General features: G+C 41.5%; 2 protein-coding genes across 3 annotated transcripts; one reads left to right on the forward strand and one right to left on the reverse strand.

Annotated features, from left to right (window-relative positions):
* The first annotated feature begins 2,277 nt into the window (after positions 1-2,277).
* Positions 2,278-13,171, forward strand: NELFCD (negative elongation factor complex member C/D). 2 transcript variants are annotated; one of them, XM_019548198.1, is made up of 15 exons: positions 2,278-2,375; positions 2,473-2,591; positions 2,792-2,901; positions 4,791-4,900; positions 5,043-5,150; positions 5,678-5,830; positions 7,131-7,261; positions 7,721-7,886; positions 8,553-8,687; positions 9,177-9,316; positions 10,227-10,341; positions 11,072-11,167; positions 11,387-11,527; positions 11,941-12,070; positions 12,289-13,171. In XM_019548198.1, the coding sequence occupies exons 1-15, from the start codon at positions 2,310-2,312 to the stop codon at positions 12,321-12,323; spliced, it is 1,755 nt and encodes a 584-aa protein (XP_019403743.1). In that variant the 5' UTR covers positions 2,278-2,309; the 3' UTR covers positions 12,324-13,171. The 2 variants fall into 2 exon arrangements, with proteins under 2 accessions (XP_019403743.1, XP_019403744.1); XM_019548199.1 differs by having other exon boundaries at positions 2,295-2,360.
* A 1,650-nt stretch (positions 13,172-14,821) lies between these two features.
* CTSZ (cathepsin Z) lies at positions 14,822-20,647 on the reverse strand (the record flags this gene model as incomplete). Its single annotated transcript, XM_019548085.1, has 6 exons — positions 14,822-15,990; positions 16,572-16,734; positions 17,038-17,188; positions 17,896-18,075; positions 20,117-20,280; positions 20,592-20,647. Coding segments are annotated over 6 exons (828 nt in total), but the record flags the coding sequence as incomplete, so codon positions are not given.
* Positions 20,648-20,651: the final 4 nt, after the last annotated feature.

Consider the following 20,651-nt stretch of genomic DNA (forward strand, 5'->3'; position numbering starts at 1 on the left):
GGCAGAGTTAAGCACTCTAGTCATACGACTAATTTGTGTGCACGCATTACCTAGAACCTGGTTGTAGCCTTGAGGTTCTACCACAATGGAGCAGTAATAATAAGAACAATAATAATAATAGAGTAATAATAAAATTTTAATTTTAAAATGATAAAATCAAAAATGTATCATTGGCTTTCTTGACAGCTCAGTGCTTCGAAGAACTGTAGAAATCTGTACCTACTAAACAACAGTCACAAATACAAAGTGTCTCTATTTTTTTCACCTCTTGCCATGACCATCTTATTTCTTTCTTTTGTTGATACAGCTGTGCATTTAGCCTTCGATTTCTGGTAGCCACTGTAACCAGGGCTAAATCATTTAAACTGGAACAGACAGAGCAAGCCCACCCACCCACGTCTCACTGGAAAACACCAACTGTACAGTTGCTCATTTTCACTTTTTATTTTTATCTGCCCATGCTCAAAACAGTCTCCCCCATAATTTAACTAGTGGGTTTTACAAGCATGTTAAATAGGGACAAGAGAAGAACAATTCAATTCTAGCAAGTATGTGAAACAACCACAATACTCGAAGCGCAACAAAGTCTAATTATAGAGGCAGTGAATACTGGAATGTCAGTAAAGCAACAAGAAGAATGTTTTGTGTGGGAGAGGCTTCAAAGCTCTTTTCAGCTTTATTAAATGCATGGTAACTGGAACATAGGATTTGAATGCACATATTTAATAATATTAAAGAAAATGGATGGACCTGTATTTGTCTAGAATGCAGCGGAGGAAATTTTAAGACTATAAATATAAAACAACAAAAATGTCACTTTTGGTTACAAATTAACCATCTCTATATGCTTCATCTAAACACTCATCTCCATCTCCTGCTCTCTTCTCCTGAGCTACAACTCGTGGCTCATAATTTATGCGATGGTTCAGAATAAGTCTTCTGCAACACTGTGTTCAGCACCAACTGACCTGTAACTGCAAGGATCTCGGAGGGGCCACCAATGTAGTACAACGGTAAGACCCATTCTTCAGTGATGCATGTGATGAGGTATATGCCGGAGGGAATTACCCTGCAAGAGTGGATCTCTGTCCCTTTACTGGGTGCTGGCTGAGATGCAGCATATTTTTCCCTGTGCAGCTGCCTGGGAATAACAGCAGTACCCCAGCCTCATAAGTAAGGGCACGGAAGGGTGAACTGTCTGATTTGGCATCCTTTTGTCTGCAAGAGATGGTGGATATTGCAGCTTATTGGGTGAACCAGGATGGAAATATCACCTATTGAAGCTTCGACCTGGATGCTACTGGGCCCAAATTTGCTTGAACCAGCTTTTACCAAGGAGCCAGAACCTGCAAGATACTGAAGGCAGGAAGGAGCCTAGGCTCGCCCGATAACAGCGTGAAGAAGCCAGTTTCTTGGCCAGTGCATCAGCCCTCCTCTCTTCCCAGCCAGAGACAAGCTGCAAAGAGAGAAGGGTTGAGACATTACTCAGAAACTGGTTTCTTTTAAGCTCTGGACTGCAACCCACCCTGTCAAGCTGCTTGTCCACGGCCTGCTGCTGTCAATCCCATGCTGTAGGGCAGGGCCAGACACAGGCAGGGGCAAACCCATCAGCTGCCTGGGCCTGGACAGAAAGGGGGCCTGAAAATGGTCATTTTTAATTCTTATGATTGTTATCTCTGGTGAAGGGTGGCCCATGCTAAAAGTTGGCTTGGGGTTGCCGGGAGTCCAGGTATGGTGCTGCTGCTGCAGGGGAGCTGGCTGCAAGGCAAAACCTGAAGTCAGGCTCTTGCTACAAAAAGGGTTTTTGGCCAATATGCTGCAAACAATGCATCCCCCAGAAAGTCTGGTGCATTGGATTTGGAGGTGTTGGCGTGTTGTGGCATTGGCATGTGGTGGAGTGCCACAGCATTGGCGTGTCGTGGACCCGGAGCCCTTGATGTAGCGTGGAGTGTCACGCCATTGGCGTGTCGACATGGAGGCCTTGGTGTAGTGTGGAGTGACACGGCATTGGCGTGCTGTGGACCTGGAGCCCTTGGCATGGCGTGGTGTGCCACAGACCTGAAAGCTGTGGTGCGGAGCAGCGTGTTGTGGTGTTGGCATGCGGTGGCTCTGGAGGTCGGCACTGGCGTGTCATGGAACCGGAGGCCTTGCCGCGGTGCGGACTGCGGCGCGGAGCCGTGACACGGGCTTGCGGCGGCCTAGCGAGAGGCGGCGGGTCAGCACCGCGCCCCGCCCCCTGCGCATGCGCCTGCGCCGCCGCCTTGCTGAGGCGCCGGGAGCGGCAGTTGCCGGCGGCGGCGGCGGCGGCCATGGAGGAGCAGGATTACTTGTCGGGCAGCGCGGCTGAGTGGGGGGACGAGGTGGACTGCGGCGCGGTGAGGGGGGCGGGCGACGGGACGGGAAGGGGAGGGGGAAGTGGGAGTGGGGCGGGGAGCCGGGCGGGTGGTGACGGGACGGCTGTGGCCCCGGCAGGGGCAGGACGACGAGGACGGCGAGGGCGAGGACGACGCGGAGGTGCAGCAGGAGTGTCTGAGCAAGTTCTCCACGCGGGACTACATCATGGAGCCGTCCATCTTCAACACGCTCAAGCGGTAGGCGGCGGCGGGCCTGGCGTACGGGCTGCTTATGGCGTGTTTATTCCACGGGACACGCTGTGAACGCGACGTGTGCCGCATTCCCTGGCCCATCGGGATCTGCCGTCGTATCCCGCTGCGCCTCGACTTGGTTTTGCGCGGTGTCAGTCACGTCCTCTCGCGTTCGAGTCATTGCCCCTTTCTCACCTGTCTCCCAGGTATTTCCAAGCCGGCGGCTCCCCTGAAAACGTCATCCAGCTCCTGTCGGAGAACTACACAGCCGTGGCGCAGACCGTGAACCTGCTGGCAGAGTGGCTCATTCAAACTGGTATGGGCAGTGGCACGACCTCATCTTAGGGCTTGCGGGAGGGGGTTGGGTTTTTTTGCCAAAATCTTGTTGGTCTAACGAAAGAGCTCCTCTTTGCTACGAGCCGTGATGGCCTTTCCCTCACGGACCTGACGTTGCTCAACTTCTAGCGGATGCAAAGCTCATGCTGCAAAAGCCGAGGATGTCAAAGTTGCCATATAAAAGTCATTACTTGCAATATATGTGAGTAAGTTCTTCTTTATGGGCTCAGAAAATATCCTCTGCTTGTGCTGGGATGAACTTCCATACTCATGCAGTGTTGTGAGAGCTGTTTAGCACAGCGGATCTGCCCTGGCAACGGGGAGCACAGGGCAGTGATATACACCAAAAACACCTATTCGTTGCAGTACAAAATGTGTTATAAAGTTGAAATGCAAAAAATCCAGAACTCTTGGTTCCAAAACGAAATATTTTATTAGACCAACTGCCAAATTGCAAAAAAAAAATATAACTTATTCTGTAAGCTTTCGGGTTTGTGCACCCTTCATCGTGCTCAGGGAAAGTTCAAGATGGTAGAAAGTCCACATATAGGAAATAAACTTCATTTTTTGCATGGAAAACTGTCCGTGAGAGTCTCTTTATGAAGTTGATGCTGTTATAAACTGAAGTTGTTCCTTTTCTTTGTTACTAGGAATAAAAATAAAGTTTTTTAGTATGAGAGATGCTTTAGAAATACTTGGTGTCTTATAATAGAGTGACTTACTTCACAGTGTAAATATAGCTGCTATATTAATTGAAGTCTGTTTCTGTGGGTCTTATGTAGTTCTCTAAGTACAGTTTTCCTACGTACTGTCCTACTGCTTAGGATGGGAATATTTTATTGCTAAGCTTCCTTTGACTTCTATAAGTCTGCTTCTTCAACTCCATGTGCAGTATAATTTTTCTGGACCTTTTTTGTTTGTTGTTAGCATGAAATTAATGGATAACATTGTTGGACGTCTTTTAAATTATGAAAGTTGCAGGCAATTGTGTAAACACTGCTTGTACCAGCACTTACAATCTTGTCAAGGCAAGTGGGCATATAATTGAACCTGGCATATGGGATGATAGTCTTTTGGTTTGTGGCCACATGGGTTTGTACCTGAATATGTCCTCCTTGTCATTAGGCAATGCTTGATATGTAGCACTTTAATAGTAGTTGTGTAAATATCAGCTTAGTCACCTGAGTGGGAAAGACAGGGGATGAAAAGAGTCAAAGTGGTGATTCTCAGCCACTCTCCAGTGTGCACACACCTACATGCAATACACAAGATAAACCCAGAGATTTCAAATATGAGTTCATAGTACCAAAAACATTTTGATCTGTTGTGGTCTTTCTGAGTTCTTTGCAACATAAGAATTGCTCTTCATTTTTCTGTAGTCAAAAAATGAGTGAAACCTAAGAGATGGTATTTTTCCAAGGGGTGCCTTGAATCTGAAAAGGTTGGGAATCATTGGTTTAGTGTAACCTGTACACATACATGTATCTGTGATCTTAAGCACATTGAGTACATCTTTGTTTTTTGGACAGAGAAATCCTGAATCCTCCTACTCTGATCTAACATAGTTTGCAATCCCTACTATGATTTTTTAATACTTTCCATTTCCTTTTGGCAACCCCTGTTTCCACGGTTTGGCAACGTATGGTGCGTGGGCCAGAACAGGCATGGAGCCAGGTACTTGGGAGAAGGAGAAGCAGCATCTGGGTTAGAAGCATTGGTCTGCCACCCAAGATGGGTTGATCTTGCCCATCGGTTGAAAAGGTTGCTAACTGCTGCCTTAAATGGTTTCAGCTCTATGATAAGAGACTCTCGTGAGAAACTTTTTATAGTTGCTGTTAACACCAACAGCTTAAACATGTCTTCTTGCAGGTGTTGAGCCCGTGCAGGTTCAAGAAACTGTGGAAAACCACTTGAAAAGTTTACTTATCAAACACTTTGACCCTCGGAAAGCAGATTCTATATTCACAGAAGAAGGAGAGGTAATGTCTCAAGTGCATGTAAAAAATCTTATCTTGAAAGACATTAAGAAATTGATTTCTTGGGATTTTATATATGTTTATGGTATCCTAAAAAAATCAATCCACAGTATTGCAACTTTCTCCATTGTTCCGATTGTTGCAGACCCCAGCCTGGCTTGAGCAAATGATAGCGCATACTACATGGAGGGATCTTTTTTACAAACTGGCTGAAGCCCATCCGGACTGCCTGATGCTTAATTTTACTGTGAAGGTAAACAATAAATAGCTTGCTATGGAAAAACAATAGTTGCTGATGCTTCCTGTATCAAATGGTATCTGTAATCTACCTTAAGCCTTTTAGATCTTTGTTTTGTATTGTGTTGTTTTTTGTTTTAACTGTATTGGTGTATTTGAAGTGCATATTCTTAATGAAGAACATGTGACAAATTGTAGGTTGGAAATGTATTTCTTGAAACTTGGTCTAGCACAAGGGGAACACAACGTAATCTTCCTAAACTCTTTTGGGCATTTATTCCATTTAAATTTTAAGCACTTTAAGTTTTGTTAGAGTTGCCGAAATAGGTGTGGTTCTCCTGAAATACAACATGCTAACAATAATAGTATATACTATGGTTTATTCACCTGTCCTCCTATCTTTATTTCTAATCATGCCTAGATACAGAATACGATTTCCCTGGACATATTTGAGAACTCATTAAATGTTCCTATAGTTCCATCTAGGTTTGTTAGGTTTTGCTGAGATACAAAAATTAACTTTTTTTTTTTTTTTGTATTTAGCTTATTTCTGATGCTGGGTATCAGGGTGAGATAACCAGTGTATCAACAGCATGTCAGCAATTAGAAGTCTTTTCTCGAGTGCTACGTACATCTCTAGCTACAATTTTAGATGGAGGGGAAGACAACCTGGAAAAGAACCTCCCTGAGTTTGCTGTAAGTGCTTTTCTCTCTTTGGTCTAAAGAAATGTTTGTGTTTCCTGGAGTTAGGAGATGTAAAATCTTCCTTTTTAAAATGGTTTTGCAGTCTTTTTTTGTGAGTCAATTAAAAAAGTACCGAAAATTTTTGTTAAAATTAGTTTTTGTTCTGTAGTGTTCAGTGACCTGGCCAATGGGCTGCTGCTGAGATGACATTTTCTTAGATATCTGCACTTTCCCACCAAGCTAATACAGTTAAGAGGATTTTCAGATCCCTTGTGCTATCATGTCATGATTGGCACATGCTGTCAAGTGATAGATGGGTATTGTTTCTGGCACAGTGGTTGCATTATAGAAAACCCAGAACCACACAAAAAGAGATTTTGTTCGGATGCAGGGGTTCAAGGAGGACCTCTTTTCTTTTGGGGCTGTCCTACCATAGGATTTAAGGAATGGATATTGCTTTAAGTTGATTTTAGTCCTCTACAAAATTAGAAGGTGAAATCAGAATATAGGAAAAGGATACAGCTGCTCCAATGCCAAGTATTTTAATAGGAAACTGGAATTTGTGCCTGTATGCCTTCTAGACGCTATAGATCAATTGTAGTAAGTACTTCGTACATAGGGTCTTACAGGGTCTTAGTACTTCTTACAGGGTCTGAAAGCCAATCTAGTTGGCCACCTAGTAATGAACACAACAAGGTTTTAAAGAACACACAGGGATGGACTTGCTAATGTTAAATTCAGTTTTAGCTAGGCAACTTCTAGTCAACTTAGGAGCTCTAGGATGATGCATATTATATCATTTAAGTGTGTCTAACTGCCTAGTGCCTCACTGAGAAGAGATTAAGAGGTGGTTTGAGGGGTGGGGAAGAGAGGGAGATCCACAGGTGGCTTTGGATTCTAAAACTGAAGTATCTTCATCCCTTCTACTGAGGGTGAAAAGAATTACAGTGGTAGCCCCATCAGTGTTGAGTCTGAAGTAATGTGGTGAATGCTATTTTCTACTAAATAGCAGAGCAAACTTAACGAGAGGCATAGTGTACAGCCGTGAAGTCGTCTGGTTCGGTGGATGGAAGAGATGTCCTTCACATTACGTAGGAATGGTAGGAAAGTGAGGCAGAGCTCTAAAATTGATTTGTAGTTCCTGGATAGTACTATTGTGTGTTGCTTTTCTGCACTGGATTTTTTATTGCATCTGTCTTTCTGCAGTAACTGGTTTATTTCTTTTACACTATGACTTGTTTTGTTATAGCAATATAGTTGTAGAAAAGTGACTTCAGCTTGGCTGATAACATGGCGATAAATGTGTTCACAGAAAATGGTGTGCCATGGAGAGCATACATATCTCTTTGCTCAGGCAATGATGTCCATATTAGCCCAAGAAGAGCAAGGTGGATCTGCTGTGCGCAGGATTGCTCAGGAGGTTCAGCGATACGCCCATGAAAAGTGAGCCTTTTTTATTAATTTCCATTTGATCTTTTCACTAAAGTAACTTAAACAGTCTCAGCTTTGCTTATTCTCAATTGACTGTTCATAGCTAAAGAGACTTCTTGGCTTTCTTCATCTGCCTCATGGTAGGATAAAACAGTGTATAGTAAGAATTCCTGTAGTGCAACCAACATAAAACATTTCTGCCACTCTGTAGAGGGTATGTATGTCCTGTATGAGGAAGGACTGAATGTTGGTGTCTTTATCTTGTAAAAGTTTCTTTTAAAATACCTTGTTCAAATCTTGGAAACAAAATCTTGCTGGTGAAATATAAACACATTTCTGTAATTTCCCTGATTATAAAGCTCTGCCTTCAAGGGTTCTCTCTGCACATTAGGTGGCACATGCTGAAAAGCTAATGTGTTTGTTTTATAAGAAAAAATAAGATTTTGCATGTGTGTTTTGTTTTTTATCAAGAGGCCATGATGCCAGTCAGATCACGCTAGCATTGGGTACTGCAGCGTCCTACCCTCGAGCGTGTCAAGCTCTTGGTGCGATGTTGTCCAAAGGTGCTCTGAACCCAGCAGATATCACAGTCCTGTTCAAAATGTTTACCAGCATGGACCCACCTCCAGTAGAACTGGTTTGTAGTTACCTTTTTATACTGTGAAACGTATTTCTGTTGCACCTATTTCATTTACCGTTTTGAACCCTTAATAGAGGTTTGAGTATCACTGTTAATGCTCTACAAACACCAGTTGAAAGATTGGAAGTCCCTGCCAGCATTCATTCATCTTGGAGGCTCCTCTTGTTTCCTTTTTTTTTCTAAATGACATAAAAATGGGTCACACTATTTGTATTGTTTACCTTGTTGGATATTATGTGTGTAGGGCTGAATTATTCATTTCAGAATTGGTACCTTTTTGTACCTAATGGGAAAGTTTTGTAAAAATATTGAAGAAGGTGAAGATGGGAAGATTATTAGGACACATTTAAAAGGGGCTTAATTTTGTGCCTACAGCCTGTGGCAGGCATGCTTACTTGCAAGTACAAATGCTCTTGTTTAGATTTCTCGCTACCTGATTGCATACTGAGTTCTTTGCCCCTTCCCTTGCCTCTCTTCCCTCAGAGGCTGACTTAGGCCTCTTTCAAAATATAGACTATTGAATTAACTAGCCCAATCCTCAAGGGCAGTGCATTGTGCCCTAGTTTGTGTGTTCCCACAATGCAAATATTTGTTTGTATGTATATGTGTATTTATTTATTGTAAATTAAATCTGTTATGTTAAGTAACTACATTTATTTACAGATTCGAGTACCTGCCTTTCTGGACCTTTTCATGCAGTCACTCTTTAAGCCAGGTGCCAAGATCAATCAAGACCACAAACATAAGTACATTCATATACTGGCATACGCAGCCAGTGTAGTGGAAACGTGGAAAAAGGTAAAGTTGAATTGTCTGCTTATCTAGGTATTAAAATAAATATATTGAGGAAATTTGAGGCTTATTGGTTAACTGCTATCATTACCTATATTAAATTTGCCTGTCCCTGATATTTTTTTTATTGCGTTAACTCCTAGCTCAACTGAAATCACTGGAAGCAGTAGGTTTTCAGCACATGTGCAGATCCAGACCAATAGGTGATACTTTGAATGTGTTGGACTTTTTTTGCAATTTTATTCCAAAGGGTAACAAGAGCAAGTCTCTCCAGTGGTAGGTAATTAGTACCTTCCTTTTGGCAGCCAATAGTTTTAATTTAAAAGTCAAACTGATGCTCATCTTTAATAGAAGGGAAACATGCTTGTTACTTTCCATTTATTGTAATAAACCTATGTGCAAGTCTTCATTCTGAGACCCATACTAGGTAGTAATTCTTTTCATAAGCACCCAAAGATTTAATCAGCTATGCATTCCCTTTAATTTTTTTTTCAGAACAAGAGAGTGAGTATAAATAAGGATGAGCTCAAGTCAACTTCAAAAGCAATTGAAACTGTTCATAATCTGTGCTGCAATGAGAACAAAGGTGCTTCAGAACTGGTTGCAGAGCTGAGCACCCTATATCAGTGTATCCGGTAAGTAGAAAGTCTATTCCTGAGCAGATATTCTTCACTGGTAAGCAAGAAAGTACACTTTTTTTGTAATACTAACGTTTAAAAAGAAGGAAATTAAATGCCTGCAACTTGAACTGCTTTATACTTCAGTGTCACTCAAGTAACTTCAAAATACCATAAATAGTTTTTCAGTGTTCTGTCTGTCCTTCCTTTTTGAATTACGTAGAGTATATTATATAGAGTAGTTGCGCTGCCACTAACGGAGATCTTTTCCATTCTGACAGAACAGTTACTTCCTTATGTGTAGTTCTGGGGAATGTCCTTGTGCATATACATCTGGAAAATTTGCCCAGTGGCCTCAATTACAGAGTGAAGAGACATAGAAACTGAAAATACACATTTGTCTCTAATCGTATCAACTCTGGCAACCTGTGTCTGATTATAGTAATGGGCTGTGGAAAATTCTTATTCTTCACTTAGAAATAGATGATGAATTATTGCCAGGTTACTTGTTTTTCATAAGGTTTCTTTCTTAGCATTGAGATCCTTTTTTCTCTAGGAAATATGAAATAGTTGATGTTAAGCAACCTGACCCAACATCTTGGGCCTAACCAAGTTAACATCTAATGACATGGGAAAGAGAATCTTTCTGGCCACTCATTAAGACTTAACTTATGCGCTGAGGGAGTATCCCTATGAAGGGAAAAGGAATTCTAGTCTGAAAATCTGTCTCCTTTTTCTTTCCTACTGGAGTCTGGTTTGAATATTCAGTAGCAGAAATAACATTTTGTTTGTTTTTCCTAATCACATTAATTCCAGCATGGGTTGAACTGTGAAACTTTCAGTTGAATTTTAGGGTGGACTAAAAGATCACATTTTAGGGAAAAAAAGTTTAGACTTAGCTTGTCTAATATAACTTTTTCTTCCTTAGTTTTCCAGTGGTGGCAATGGGTGTATTAAAGTGGGTAGACTGGACTGTCTCAGAACCACGGTATTTTCAGCTTCAGACTGATCACACTCCAGTGCATCTGGCATTACTGGATGAGGTAAGAGTGTAAAGGAAGTCTCGCAGAATAACAGCAATTTTTTAGGCTTGTGACTGGAATGATTCTAAGGGTTTGATCCAAAAGCCATTTAAAGCTTATGCTGTGTTGTAATCAGGACTCATGGTAGAGATGATATGTTTTATTAGACCAACAAGATAGTTGCAAAAAAAGAATTTTTTATTGCAAGCTTTCGGGCACAAACACCCTTCATCAGGCATTGGTGAAAAGATTGTAAAAGTTCTCTTGGGTAGAAATGAAAGTTCATATTTCATAAGATTTCACAGAGGAGTCAGTAGGTTGAAAACTCCTCAGGGCAGTCGGTTCATAGCTGGTATGGAGTTTCTTACCTCTTGTGAAGTTCTATGATGATGCATATTACCTTGAAACAAAGGCAGGAGCAGTGTCTCATGTTTCAGGTGGTCACAGTTGCTTTCTGCTTGGGAAAATATGAAGATTTCATTTAAAAGATGTTGTGTTGCGTAGCTTACATGACTGGATGTTGGTAAACATGCAGAGATTAAACCCATTTCAGAATTATGAAATAAATTTACAGGAATTTTAATACAGATTTTATTCCACACAATGAAGGGGTGACTGGCAGCTGTGCATATCTCATTCCTGAAGAATTTTAACCTGCACCGAATCCATAACTTCGAAAATAAGTATATGCTTGTCTTGAATATTCTTTTTAAATTGGAGGAAATGATGATGTTATGCATTATATTTGCAGATCAGTACATGCCATCAGCTGCTTCATCCCCAGGTGCTGCAACTTCTTGTTAAGCTCTTTGAAACGGAACACTCACAACTTGATGTTATGGAACAGGTGATTCTTAAAGGATTTGTTCTTTGTGTTGCCTCTTACTGGCCACTAGATTCACAGAAATAGGTCTTACTGACCTAGCATTCCCAATAGAGATTGCTTCAGGAATATGTCATTACAAAATGTTACCTGTGAGATTAAATTGATGAGGATGAACAATAATGACACCTTTTTCTTAGAGGCAATTCATACTGAAACACACCGGGGTTTTCTGTCTTTCAGCTGGAATTGAAGAAGACTCTTCTGGACAGAATGGTTCACTTACTCAGTCGAGGATATGTCCTACCTGTTGTCAGTTATATCCGCAAGTGTCTGGAGAAGCTAGACACAGACATTTCACTCATTAGATACTTTGTTACTGAGGTCAGCAGCCTGTTCTTAATGTTGGTAATATGTTGAAAAGGGACAGAACAACCAAAACATGGAGATGCAGTTTTATTTTTATTAATGCTAGTTGACTTTCTGTAACGTTTTGGGAGTATCTTTTGTTTTGTGTATATATACTGCAAGGCATAAATACTTAAGGTGTTGAGAAGAGTATTTAACATTGGATCCTTAGTAGGACATGGGAAAACTGCTTTCAGAGGTCAGGAATTCCCTTAGTGATTCAAATAGGTTTTGACTGCAACATCAGCCAGTTAATTCTGCCCTTATGGCTTAGTTGGAGATGAGGGGTTATATGAAAGAATCAAGAATAGTTTGTTTTATGAGAGGATTAATGTCTCTGTCAAACATCAAATTGGAGCAATAATTTGTGGTTCTTTCTCACATCTCAGGTGCTTGATGTAATTGCTCCTCCATATACCTCAGACTTTGTACAGCTTTTCCTTCCAATCTTGGAGAACGACAGCATTGCAGGCACTATTAAAACAGAAGGTGAACACGACCCTGTCACTGAGTTTATAGGTAAGAAATGTTTGTTCTTTTCTTACCTGTTCCTGTACATACATGTTAACATTCTGTAAAAGCTGTAGTGATACAGCCTTCTTCCTCATGCCTAAGGACAAAGATAGTTCCCTAAACTAACTTACCAAAGTGTTGCAGGCCAGTTACCTAATGCAGACACTGCACATGAAAACACTTAGCGTGCCATACTAAAAATCTTTCTGTGTTTTCTCTTTAAGCTCATTGCAAATCTAACTTCATTATGGTGAACTAAACATGGAAAAGCAAGAATGCGCGACACCTTGAATACCGAAGTCACAGATGATGAATCCTTTGCCATAAATTCCACCATTAAAGTTCTGTATCTGGGTAACAGGTAGCAAATGAAGAAGGGGGCAAGAAGTCTTTGATCCATATTTCACAGTAATTGTGATCATGAGGCCTTTTATTGCATCTTGGAATAAGGGATTCTCCAAAAGTCCAGTAATTCTTTAGGGGATTTTAATTAGGCAAATCAAAATGCCCATCTACATACAAATATCCTGAAGAACAAAGAAATGTCTAGGTCATGTTTTTGAGGAGTATTCTTTCTTGGTTACTCTTGGTAGAAATTTCTACTCTGGTAGAAATTTCTTCCACTGATATTGTGTGTAATTAAAGAACACCTGAAGAATGGAGACCAGTGCTAAGTAGGGAAACCTCTCTGAGGCACTTCCCTGAAACGTGACCCTAAATGCTCCAGGCTCTGATCTTGTGACTTCAGGTGGTGGGGTTGAGTACATAGTTGGCCCTGTGCTGGAGAGAAGCCATAGTGCTTTTTCTTGTTACTGCATTCTGTTACAGCATCTCTTAAATACTTTCCTTCTGAAACTACGTGTCATGGAACATGTTGAATTGTAGCAATCGGAGCTAATTTTTGTTACTGAAAAAAATCCTGTGCGAGAGTGGCCTTGTATAGAAATCTATTTTTTGGTAATAGATGTTTTTGCATATTACTGGTAAGTGCATTACTGCATCAGAATTGGCACTGTAGGCAAATTATCTGGATGTAAATAAACATTTTTGAATTTGTCAGCCAGTTTGTAGTGGAGAACAGCAAAATAAACTCTGAGTTGTTTTGTATCACTGCTTTGTCACAGAACTGATTACAGAGTGATAGCTGTGTTTAACCCCTGCACTGCCACTTGCCTCCCCACCACCATGTCCAGATTTGGACTGGGAAGCTCCTTTTATTCTGGACTCAGCCTGCAAGGAACTCTGTGATCTGGATCTGACCTGAAGCACAGGTGAGTTTTTGGCACCCCTGAAATGCAAGAAACTGCTGGTTGTGTTCTTGGTCTGCCCTGATCATGCAAAGCAGGGTAGCACACATAGGCAGTCATCTGTAGTCATTTTAATCATATACTAGATACAGAAACTAGAATTGAATCCACAGATGCCTAGTCTCATCATTATTCTGTCAGTACCAAACTTAGTATCAGGTTATGTGCGGCTTGCTTTTTTAGTGGCTGGTCCGCAAAGTATAATTCTACCACCACTTCCACAATTACTGGTAGCAGAAGTAACTGTTGATCTAAAGGTCTCAACACCATTAATGAGCCACTACAGGTCAGCATGATACTATTTGGGACTACCAGGTTTTCCCAAGCTAGGAAGTGGCATACCCAGAGTTGCCTGTACAACCTCTTTTGTGCATGAGTTCTAGTAATCGGTCACAAAGGCTGATGGTTCATATGCACAAGGAGAGTCAGCAGGAAGTTGCAGAAGGAATTCAGTTCTGGCATTTCCTAACCTTTTTTGACCAACTTTATTCCATAATGTCTTCTGGAACAGAAGAGAGAGGCCAAATTCAGAGGGAGTTTGTAGAACTTCTTGCTCTAATGCTTTATTTTATCTGTAATGTCCTACTTTTTGTTCTAATATAGATTTTAGTCATTGTGCTGGCTTCTGTATTTTGCCTAGCAGTTAGTAATTAACATCTTGAAGCAAGAAAACCTGTCATTTTTGGAGAGTAATACTGATTAAGCACACTTCTCTTACCTTGTATTTCACTGAAAACAGTAACTAACTTGTCTCTTAGGTAGGCCTGCTTACAGGTGGACAGTTAAGCTATTTGAGCTCAGCTGTCTACCATCACTAGATACTGAATTCTTGGTTACTCATCAACACTAAGCTGAGCAATAGATGGTCCCTAATACCTTTGTAATGAAGTACAAGCTCCCAAGTATAGAGTGTGTTGTATTCAATCCTATCCCAATCTGCAGGCCAAAAGCAAGAGGACCGCAGACATGATGCACATAGCTTCTATGCAGCCGGAAGTAACTACATTTCATTTTAGTGCATTGCATGCATATGTTGTTTTGACGGTGGCTCCATCCACATTCCTGACCAGGTGAGAGCAGTTAGAGTACAGATTCTGTTTAAGCCCCATGTACCCACAATATATGCCACACCAAAGTGCTGCTGTAGGTACCAATAGCAGTCAGTGCTGGATTATGACATGCTTAGGCCTTAAGATAAGTCCAGTTTAAGAGGCCCCATGCAGTAAAAATAATTCAAAGTATGTATATTTTTGTCATACTGGAACAAAAAAGGGGGAAGAACTTGCTGCCTGGGAGCAAGCAGCAGCTGTTACGCTGTAAGTGCTCCATGTGCAAGAGCCTGTTTCATCCAGGGTTAAAATTCAGGTGACTGAGCTCAATTATCACTACAAGCTTGTACACTTGAAATTCTATCCATGACCATGACCTATAATCTACTTAACACCTCTAATCACTTCCCATAAGACAGAATTTATTAAAATACGATCAGGTTTACACTTGTTGGTATGGCACTGATTTTACTTTTCATCATTAGTTTACATGATACATCAGACTGTTAGGAAGTAGATGGGAGAAAGACAGCACTCTATCTCTTCTTGTATGTTATGCACATAAAATAAGAGCCAGGGTTTCTGACAATCCTATCTACCCACACTCCCTCCCAAATTAAATAATGTAATATCCTCATAAAAATAGTATAGCTACTCAATTATGTCTGGAATTAAATCGAAGAAGGTTCAGGGAATAACTGCAATATACCATCTTAATTTTTTCTTGTAGTTTTGAAGATCATTGGTTCTTAATGTGTCATTTTCAGTTGGATAAAGTAACAGTATCAACACTTAATTTGTTTTATGTATAATACAGCATATGCCTTCTCATAGGAACAGCAAAACAATGAGATGTGACTATATTGTTCCAGATGTACAACACAAAACCATAGCTTTCACTGCACAGTCCATGGGCAGTGGGAAAAGTTTACCTGGTGCCCTTGTAGTTTGTGAATATAACATAAAATTAAGCTCCAGGCCCAACTTTTCCAGGGAGCTCACCTCCCTGGAAGTTTAAAATTTGTAAACACAAACCTCTTCCCTGAGAGTATCAGGTAAATCTTACCTATGTCAGATTAAAGTTTCTCAGTGATGGGAAGGGGATACCAAACCTGCAGTGTGATGTACTTCTATAGAAAGAATGTGTCTAGTTTCTGAGAAATGAGCTGCAGTTAAGAACTGCACAACAGAAAAAGCAGCCACAGCTGTTTTTCTCAGCAGATACTTTTTTTTTTTTTTTTTTAAAGATGTACCCTTCAAATTTAATAATAATCTTGTAGAAGCAGTTGGCCTTTGCTCTAAAATTATTTTACTTTGAAAACAGTGTGGTGATCTGTACTGATTCCTCATGACTACCTGGTTATTCAGTGCTACAGAATAGTTAAAACTGCCCTTTTAAAAAGAATACATGATTTGATGAAAAGACTTCTCAAATTTCAAAACCAAAAAAGGGCAATCATGGAAGTATAGGGTCCCCATATGCACAGTCCTCTTCAATAGCAAGATTATATTCTGCTCCTTTTCCACCTTGGTAGGCACTTGTTACGATCCTCAGCCAGCCCCTTTCACCCTAAAATAAATTAATTTGCATTAGTATAAACAAAGAAGACTTTACCAGCCTGGTCCTCCTCAGCTTCCTAAAAGTATCCCATGAACACAGCTTTGGCAGGCCAAGGACATCTTGGCTGTGAAGTTTTAGGTTTATAAATGGGGTCCACAAGGCAAGCTTGCTGGAAGTAGCAAACTGCTTTGCTGAACTTGCATGTGGGCAGCTAGAAATTCATTTATCCCTTCCCCTCTTCCTCCTGACATCCAAAAGACTTGATTTGATTTATGACTCCAGTAGCAATTTACAGTGGGCTCCAAGTGAAGTTGCATGTCCGTTTGGGACTTAGAGATGACACTGCACAAATATGCTTTTCTACTACCTTACATGTTATTATTACCTGCACAGACTTCTGTTCAATTTTATCAGCTTCTTTTTTTAAGTTGTTAGCCATGTTTAAAATTGTAAATTCATCCACAGCTGTTTCAAAGGCTTGTTCTTACTCCAAACAAGCTATTCTTACAGTTTGAAAAGTAGTTCTAAAAAGATAAGCATAATTCTGTTTGCAGTCATTTTGTGAACAAGTTCCTCCCTCTTTTCCTTACCCAAGGTTCACCCCAGGAGTTGCGAACAATCCAGTATTCAGTTCCATTTTCCTCACCCCATCCAGCCACCGATACAATATGGTTCACTGAAGGAGAAGGGTTGTACTCAAAATAAAGTCCCCCAGTGTAAGCATCCAGCTTTGATGTAGCCATTATGCCACAACTGTAACAAAGCAGAGACAACATCCTTATTTGAAAATAATTTTTATGATGGGCTGAGCAAGAACAACAGCTTCCAACAAATAAATTGACTTGAAGTCTAAAGTCTAGTTTCACAAACATTATTAAATAGATATTAATCAAAAGCATAAGATGCTAGCAAATGTTTGGCATGTATTGCTCTCCAAATACCAAAGGCTGCATGGTGAAGAAACAATGGATCAGGCTGAGCAAGCTTCATGTTTCCAACTTATCTCAATACTCATTGTAGAATTCCTGTTCTTATGTCGTAACACTGTTTATTTACCTGATTGGACCATTGGCATAGATTTCTGCCATCATTTTTTGCCTCCCACTGACGGAGCCATAGTCAGCAACTTTCCAGAGTGTGTAGTTCTGTATCACATGGCATTCCCCAAAAGTAACACACGTTCCACACTGGTTAAACTTCTTACATTCTACAAAATGTGATAGATACTTCATTAAATAAGTTTAATTAAGAAAATACTATCTTGCAATGATAAAGTAAGTTTTATAGTAAACCAATGTTTTGTTGTGTTTTGTTTTTTAAGGAAGTTCCTTATGGGATAGAGACTTAAATGGGATTAAATAATTGACAAGTTATTGTTGTTTCTCTGCCTGGTTGGTTCCTCAAGTTAAACAAAATTGCTAATTACTATGATCTCCATAATGTGTACTCTTTCAAGGATGTTTGATTCCTTACTGTACAGTGCCTTCATCATTGGGTACAATACTACTTTCACTCTGAGCTGACACACAGGTGCACGCGCATGCATGCACACAAAATTACAGAAGAGGCTGAAGTTCTGTTCCATTTAGCTCAGGATGACATTTCTGAGTATTCCACACCACTACATATTGAAGACTAATGGGATCAAATTTAGCAACCTTTGGAAGGAAATGCTTGTTCAGACATGTTGATAATGTACTGTCTTGTCTGATTCTGGAGCCAAAACAAACCATATATTTTAAGAGACCTTGCTGTCTTATTCAGAAAGCACAAGCTACATTGCCTGGCAATGGTAGAAAAGAGCAAAAAAGGGGCATAGTAACCAGACTGTACACAAATTCCTTTAGGCTGGGATTAAACCATGCAGAATAAAAGGAAATGGCAGTAACAAGTGCGTGAAAGTTGCTGCCATACTTTGGTCTTTGGCTTGGTAGTTGTTACAGGTTTCATCTGGAATGCCATGGTCATGTGCATACATCCAAACACCTGAGTGATCTCCACCTTCACAGGACCCTGCGTTGGCACAGTCAATAACATTCTGAACTGAGAGGTAGGCAGAAGGCCATGCACCTTTTCTCTTAATGTTGATGCGATCTGTGAAAATAATGAGAGACTTAGCAGTTGGTGCTTTAGTTTTAATACTGTTTTAAACTAAACATTGATTGAATACTCTAATTTTGTCTCCTTAGTTGCACTCGCAGCTTGACATTTATGGGAGCAAAAACTTCTGACATACTGAGTTGTTAAATGAACTGTGACCCAGTCTGGTAGACCAGCTGAGAGTATTTGCATTTTGCAGATGCAGCTAAGGTTTCCCATTAGAGGTTTGGTTGAATGTGTCCATATAAAGAAATAATAAACACAATCAATTTCAGATGTGAAAAGCAATTTTAAGAAACCAAACACAAATCACTGGCTGGCTGTGACATCTCTCAGATTCATTTACAGCCCTTTGTTTTCTTTATAGCCCTTTTTATCCACAAATCTCAACACCAGTGATTCCCAACCAGGGTACCTTGAGGTCCTTTCAAGGGTGTTCCACAATGTTAGCACTGCTTGGTGTGCAAACACGATTCACACAATACACCCAGAGATTTCAAATAGGAATTTGAGATGTGACAAACAGTCTGACTTACTGTGGTCTGGGTTCTCTGCCACAGAAAAACTCCTCTGTTTTTTGCAGTAAAAAAAGCAACAGGAACTAGAAAGGTTGAGAACAAGCCCTTAAAGCTGTTTACCAAGAAGTCAAGTATTACTACCTCTTTTTACATAGCGAGCAGTCAGATGACATTTCAAAAGCCTCTAGCAGGGCTAGGACCGTATGAGTCTACTTGATTCTGAAATCTAGACTCAGCATATATTTAGACAGCAACAAGATCTAAGGTCAAGTTTTCAGATGGTTTATGGTCATAGCTGGCCTTGCTTATTTTACTGTTACCTCATCTTCCCTGGGCAGCTTGCCTTTTTGTCTACCTCAGCTACTTAACTGAAGGGAACAGACTTCAGAACAAGTATTTGTGTGCTGTTTATTACAACTGCAGTTGTGATCCTATAGGAGCCCTTATGTGTTACCTGTACGCTTATTAACAGATTTCATGTTTACTTTGATAAATGCTTGGGGAAGTTTTAAAAGACTGCATGTTCCTTTAATTAAGGATGGAGAAAGCTCCCTCTCAACTTTGCTAAAAAATCAAGAAGGGCAAGATTGGATATTCCTGCTGCTTCTAAACGTTGAGGGCAAACTCCAAGTCCATCTCCTTTATCTATCATTAAGAAGCAAAAAACAGAGATGCACATATTCTGCCCCGTCAGGTCACCTTTAAGTCAAAGGCAGCAGGAAGTCCTGCCAAGGTGCTGATTCAGCACCTGCTTTACGCTGTACTTCAAACAGGAGTCTGTTGCATCTCTATTGGTTTAATACTTATTTTCTATACCAGCTCTTGACTTCCTAGAATAGTGATTCTCAGGATACCATGGCACCCCAGGCACACAATGTTAATGCTCTTAGGTATGTCAGTGTGATTCACATGATAAGCCCAGGGAGTTCAAATTGACATCCATAGCTGTGGTCTTTCCGAGTTCTCTGCAACAGAAAAACGGCTCTATGATTTCTTCTGTAGTTAGAAAAAAAGTGAGAATGAGTAAGTGGCCCTTTCTGAGGGGTGCCTCAAGTCTACAAGGGTTGAAAACCACTGTCCCAGAGCCTGACTGTGATAGAGAGAACTGCTTGGTGGAGGGAGTGCAATATTCCTACCCTGTGAAGGCTCCCTTTTTTTTCATTTTATTTGAATGCATTTTAATCACTCCAGTTGTCCACCTTTAGGCATTACATAATACCAGGGCTTTCCTGATTCAACTAGGGAGAAACAAACTCTCTCCCTGCAGGCACCACTGGGAATTCCCGGTGTGGATGCAGCTGCCCCTGCCTGGGCTCTACCAGGGCATGCCCTGCTGCACTTGCAGGCCCTGCCGAGCTTCCAGCCAGAGCAAGGGCACTGCCATCTCCTTTAGCAAGTACAGCCACCAGCCCTGCCAGCTGAGGAGCCCCCCAGCCTGGTCCCAGCGGGGGGATCAAAGTATTTGGGGAAGCTGGACGAAGACAGGGGCTGTGCACAGACAAAGCAGTGTGCCCTACCTGCTAAGGCACTGGTGCTGCCGTGGGCCCAGCAGGACCCGCAGTACTGAGGAATGTGCTGGTTGCGGGTGGTGCTGGCATAGTTGATGCCGTTAATGTTGCGCCAGTCCCAGCTCTTGGGCAGTTGAGCAGTATCCAGGTACTCATGGGGTCGCGAGTAGGTTCTGCTCGGAAAGGAAAGAACCAGTCACGCTAGTTTTCCCCCAATCTCAGCAAAAAAACCAAACAAACCAACCGCAGCCTCGATGACCTCAGTCCTTCCACCTTGGCCGGAGCGCACGTGACAGTTGTCTCGTGATACTTAGCGCGGTGCTGAGCACGGGGACGGGGCTCAGCCCCAGCCCGTGCAGGCGAGCTCCGCGGGAGCCCCGGGCATGCAGGCAGCGCGGGCCAGCGCCCGGCCCCGAGGCAGCCTCCCACGATCTGAGCCAGAGCCAGAGGCAGAGAGCCGGCCCGGGCGCGGCTCGATGCTCACCTGACCCCGGGCGGCTTCCGCGGCGCCGGCTTGTAGCAGCTCTGCCCGGCGCGGTGGTGC

Source organism: Crocodylus porosus, unplaced genomic scaffold, assembly GCF_001723895.1.
Source record: "Crocodylus porosus isolate Cpor-Errol unplaced genomic scaffold, CroPor_comp1, whole genome shotgun sequence".
Taxonomy (NCBI): domain Eukaryota; kingdom Metazoa; phylum Chordata; order Crocodylia; family Crocodylidae; genus Crocodylus; species Crocodylus porosus.

What these genes read in the sequence shown, in the direction of transcription:
- NELFCD (XM_019548198.1), top strand. Translation starts at nt 2,310, where the DNA reads ATGGAGGAGCAGGATTACTTGTCGGGCAGCGCGGCTGAGTGGGGGGAC. An exon ending in CAGCGATACGCCCATGAAAA is followed by an intron (nt 7,262 to 7,720) that starts GTGAGCCTTTTT and finishes TTTTTTATCAAG; the next exon opens with AGGCCATGATGCCAGTCAGA. An exon ending in TAGTGGAAACGTGGAAAAAG is followed by an intron (nt 8,688 to 9,176) that starts GTAAAGTTGAAT and finishes TTTTTTTTTCAG; the next exon opens with AACAAGAGAGTGAGTATAAA.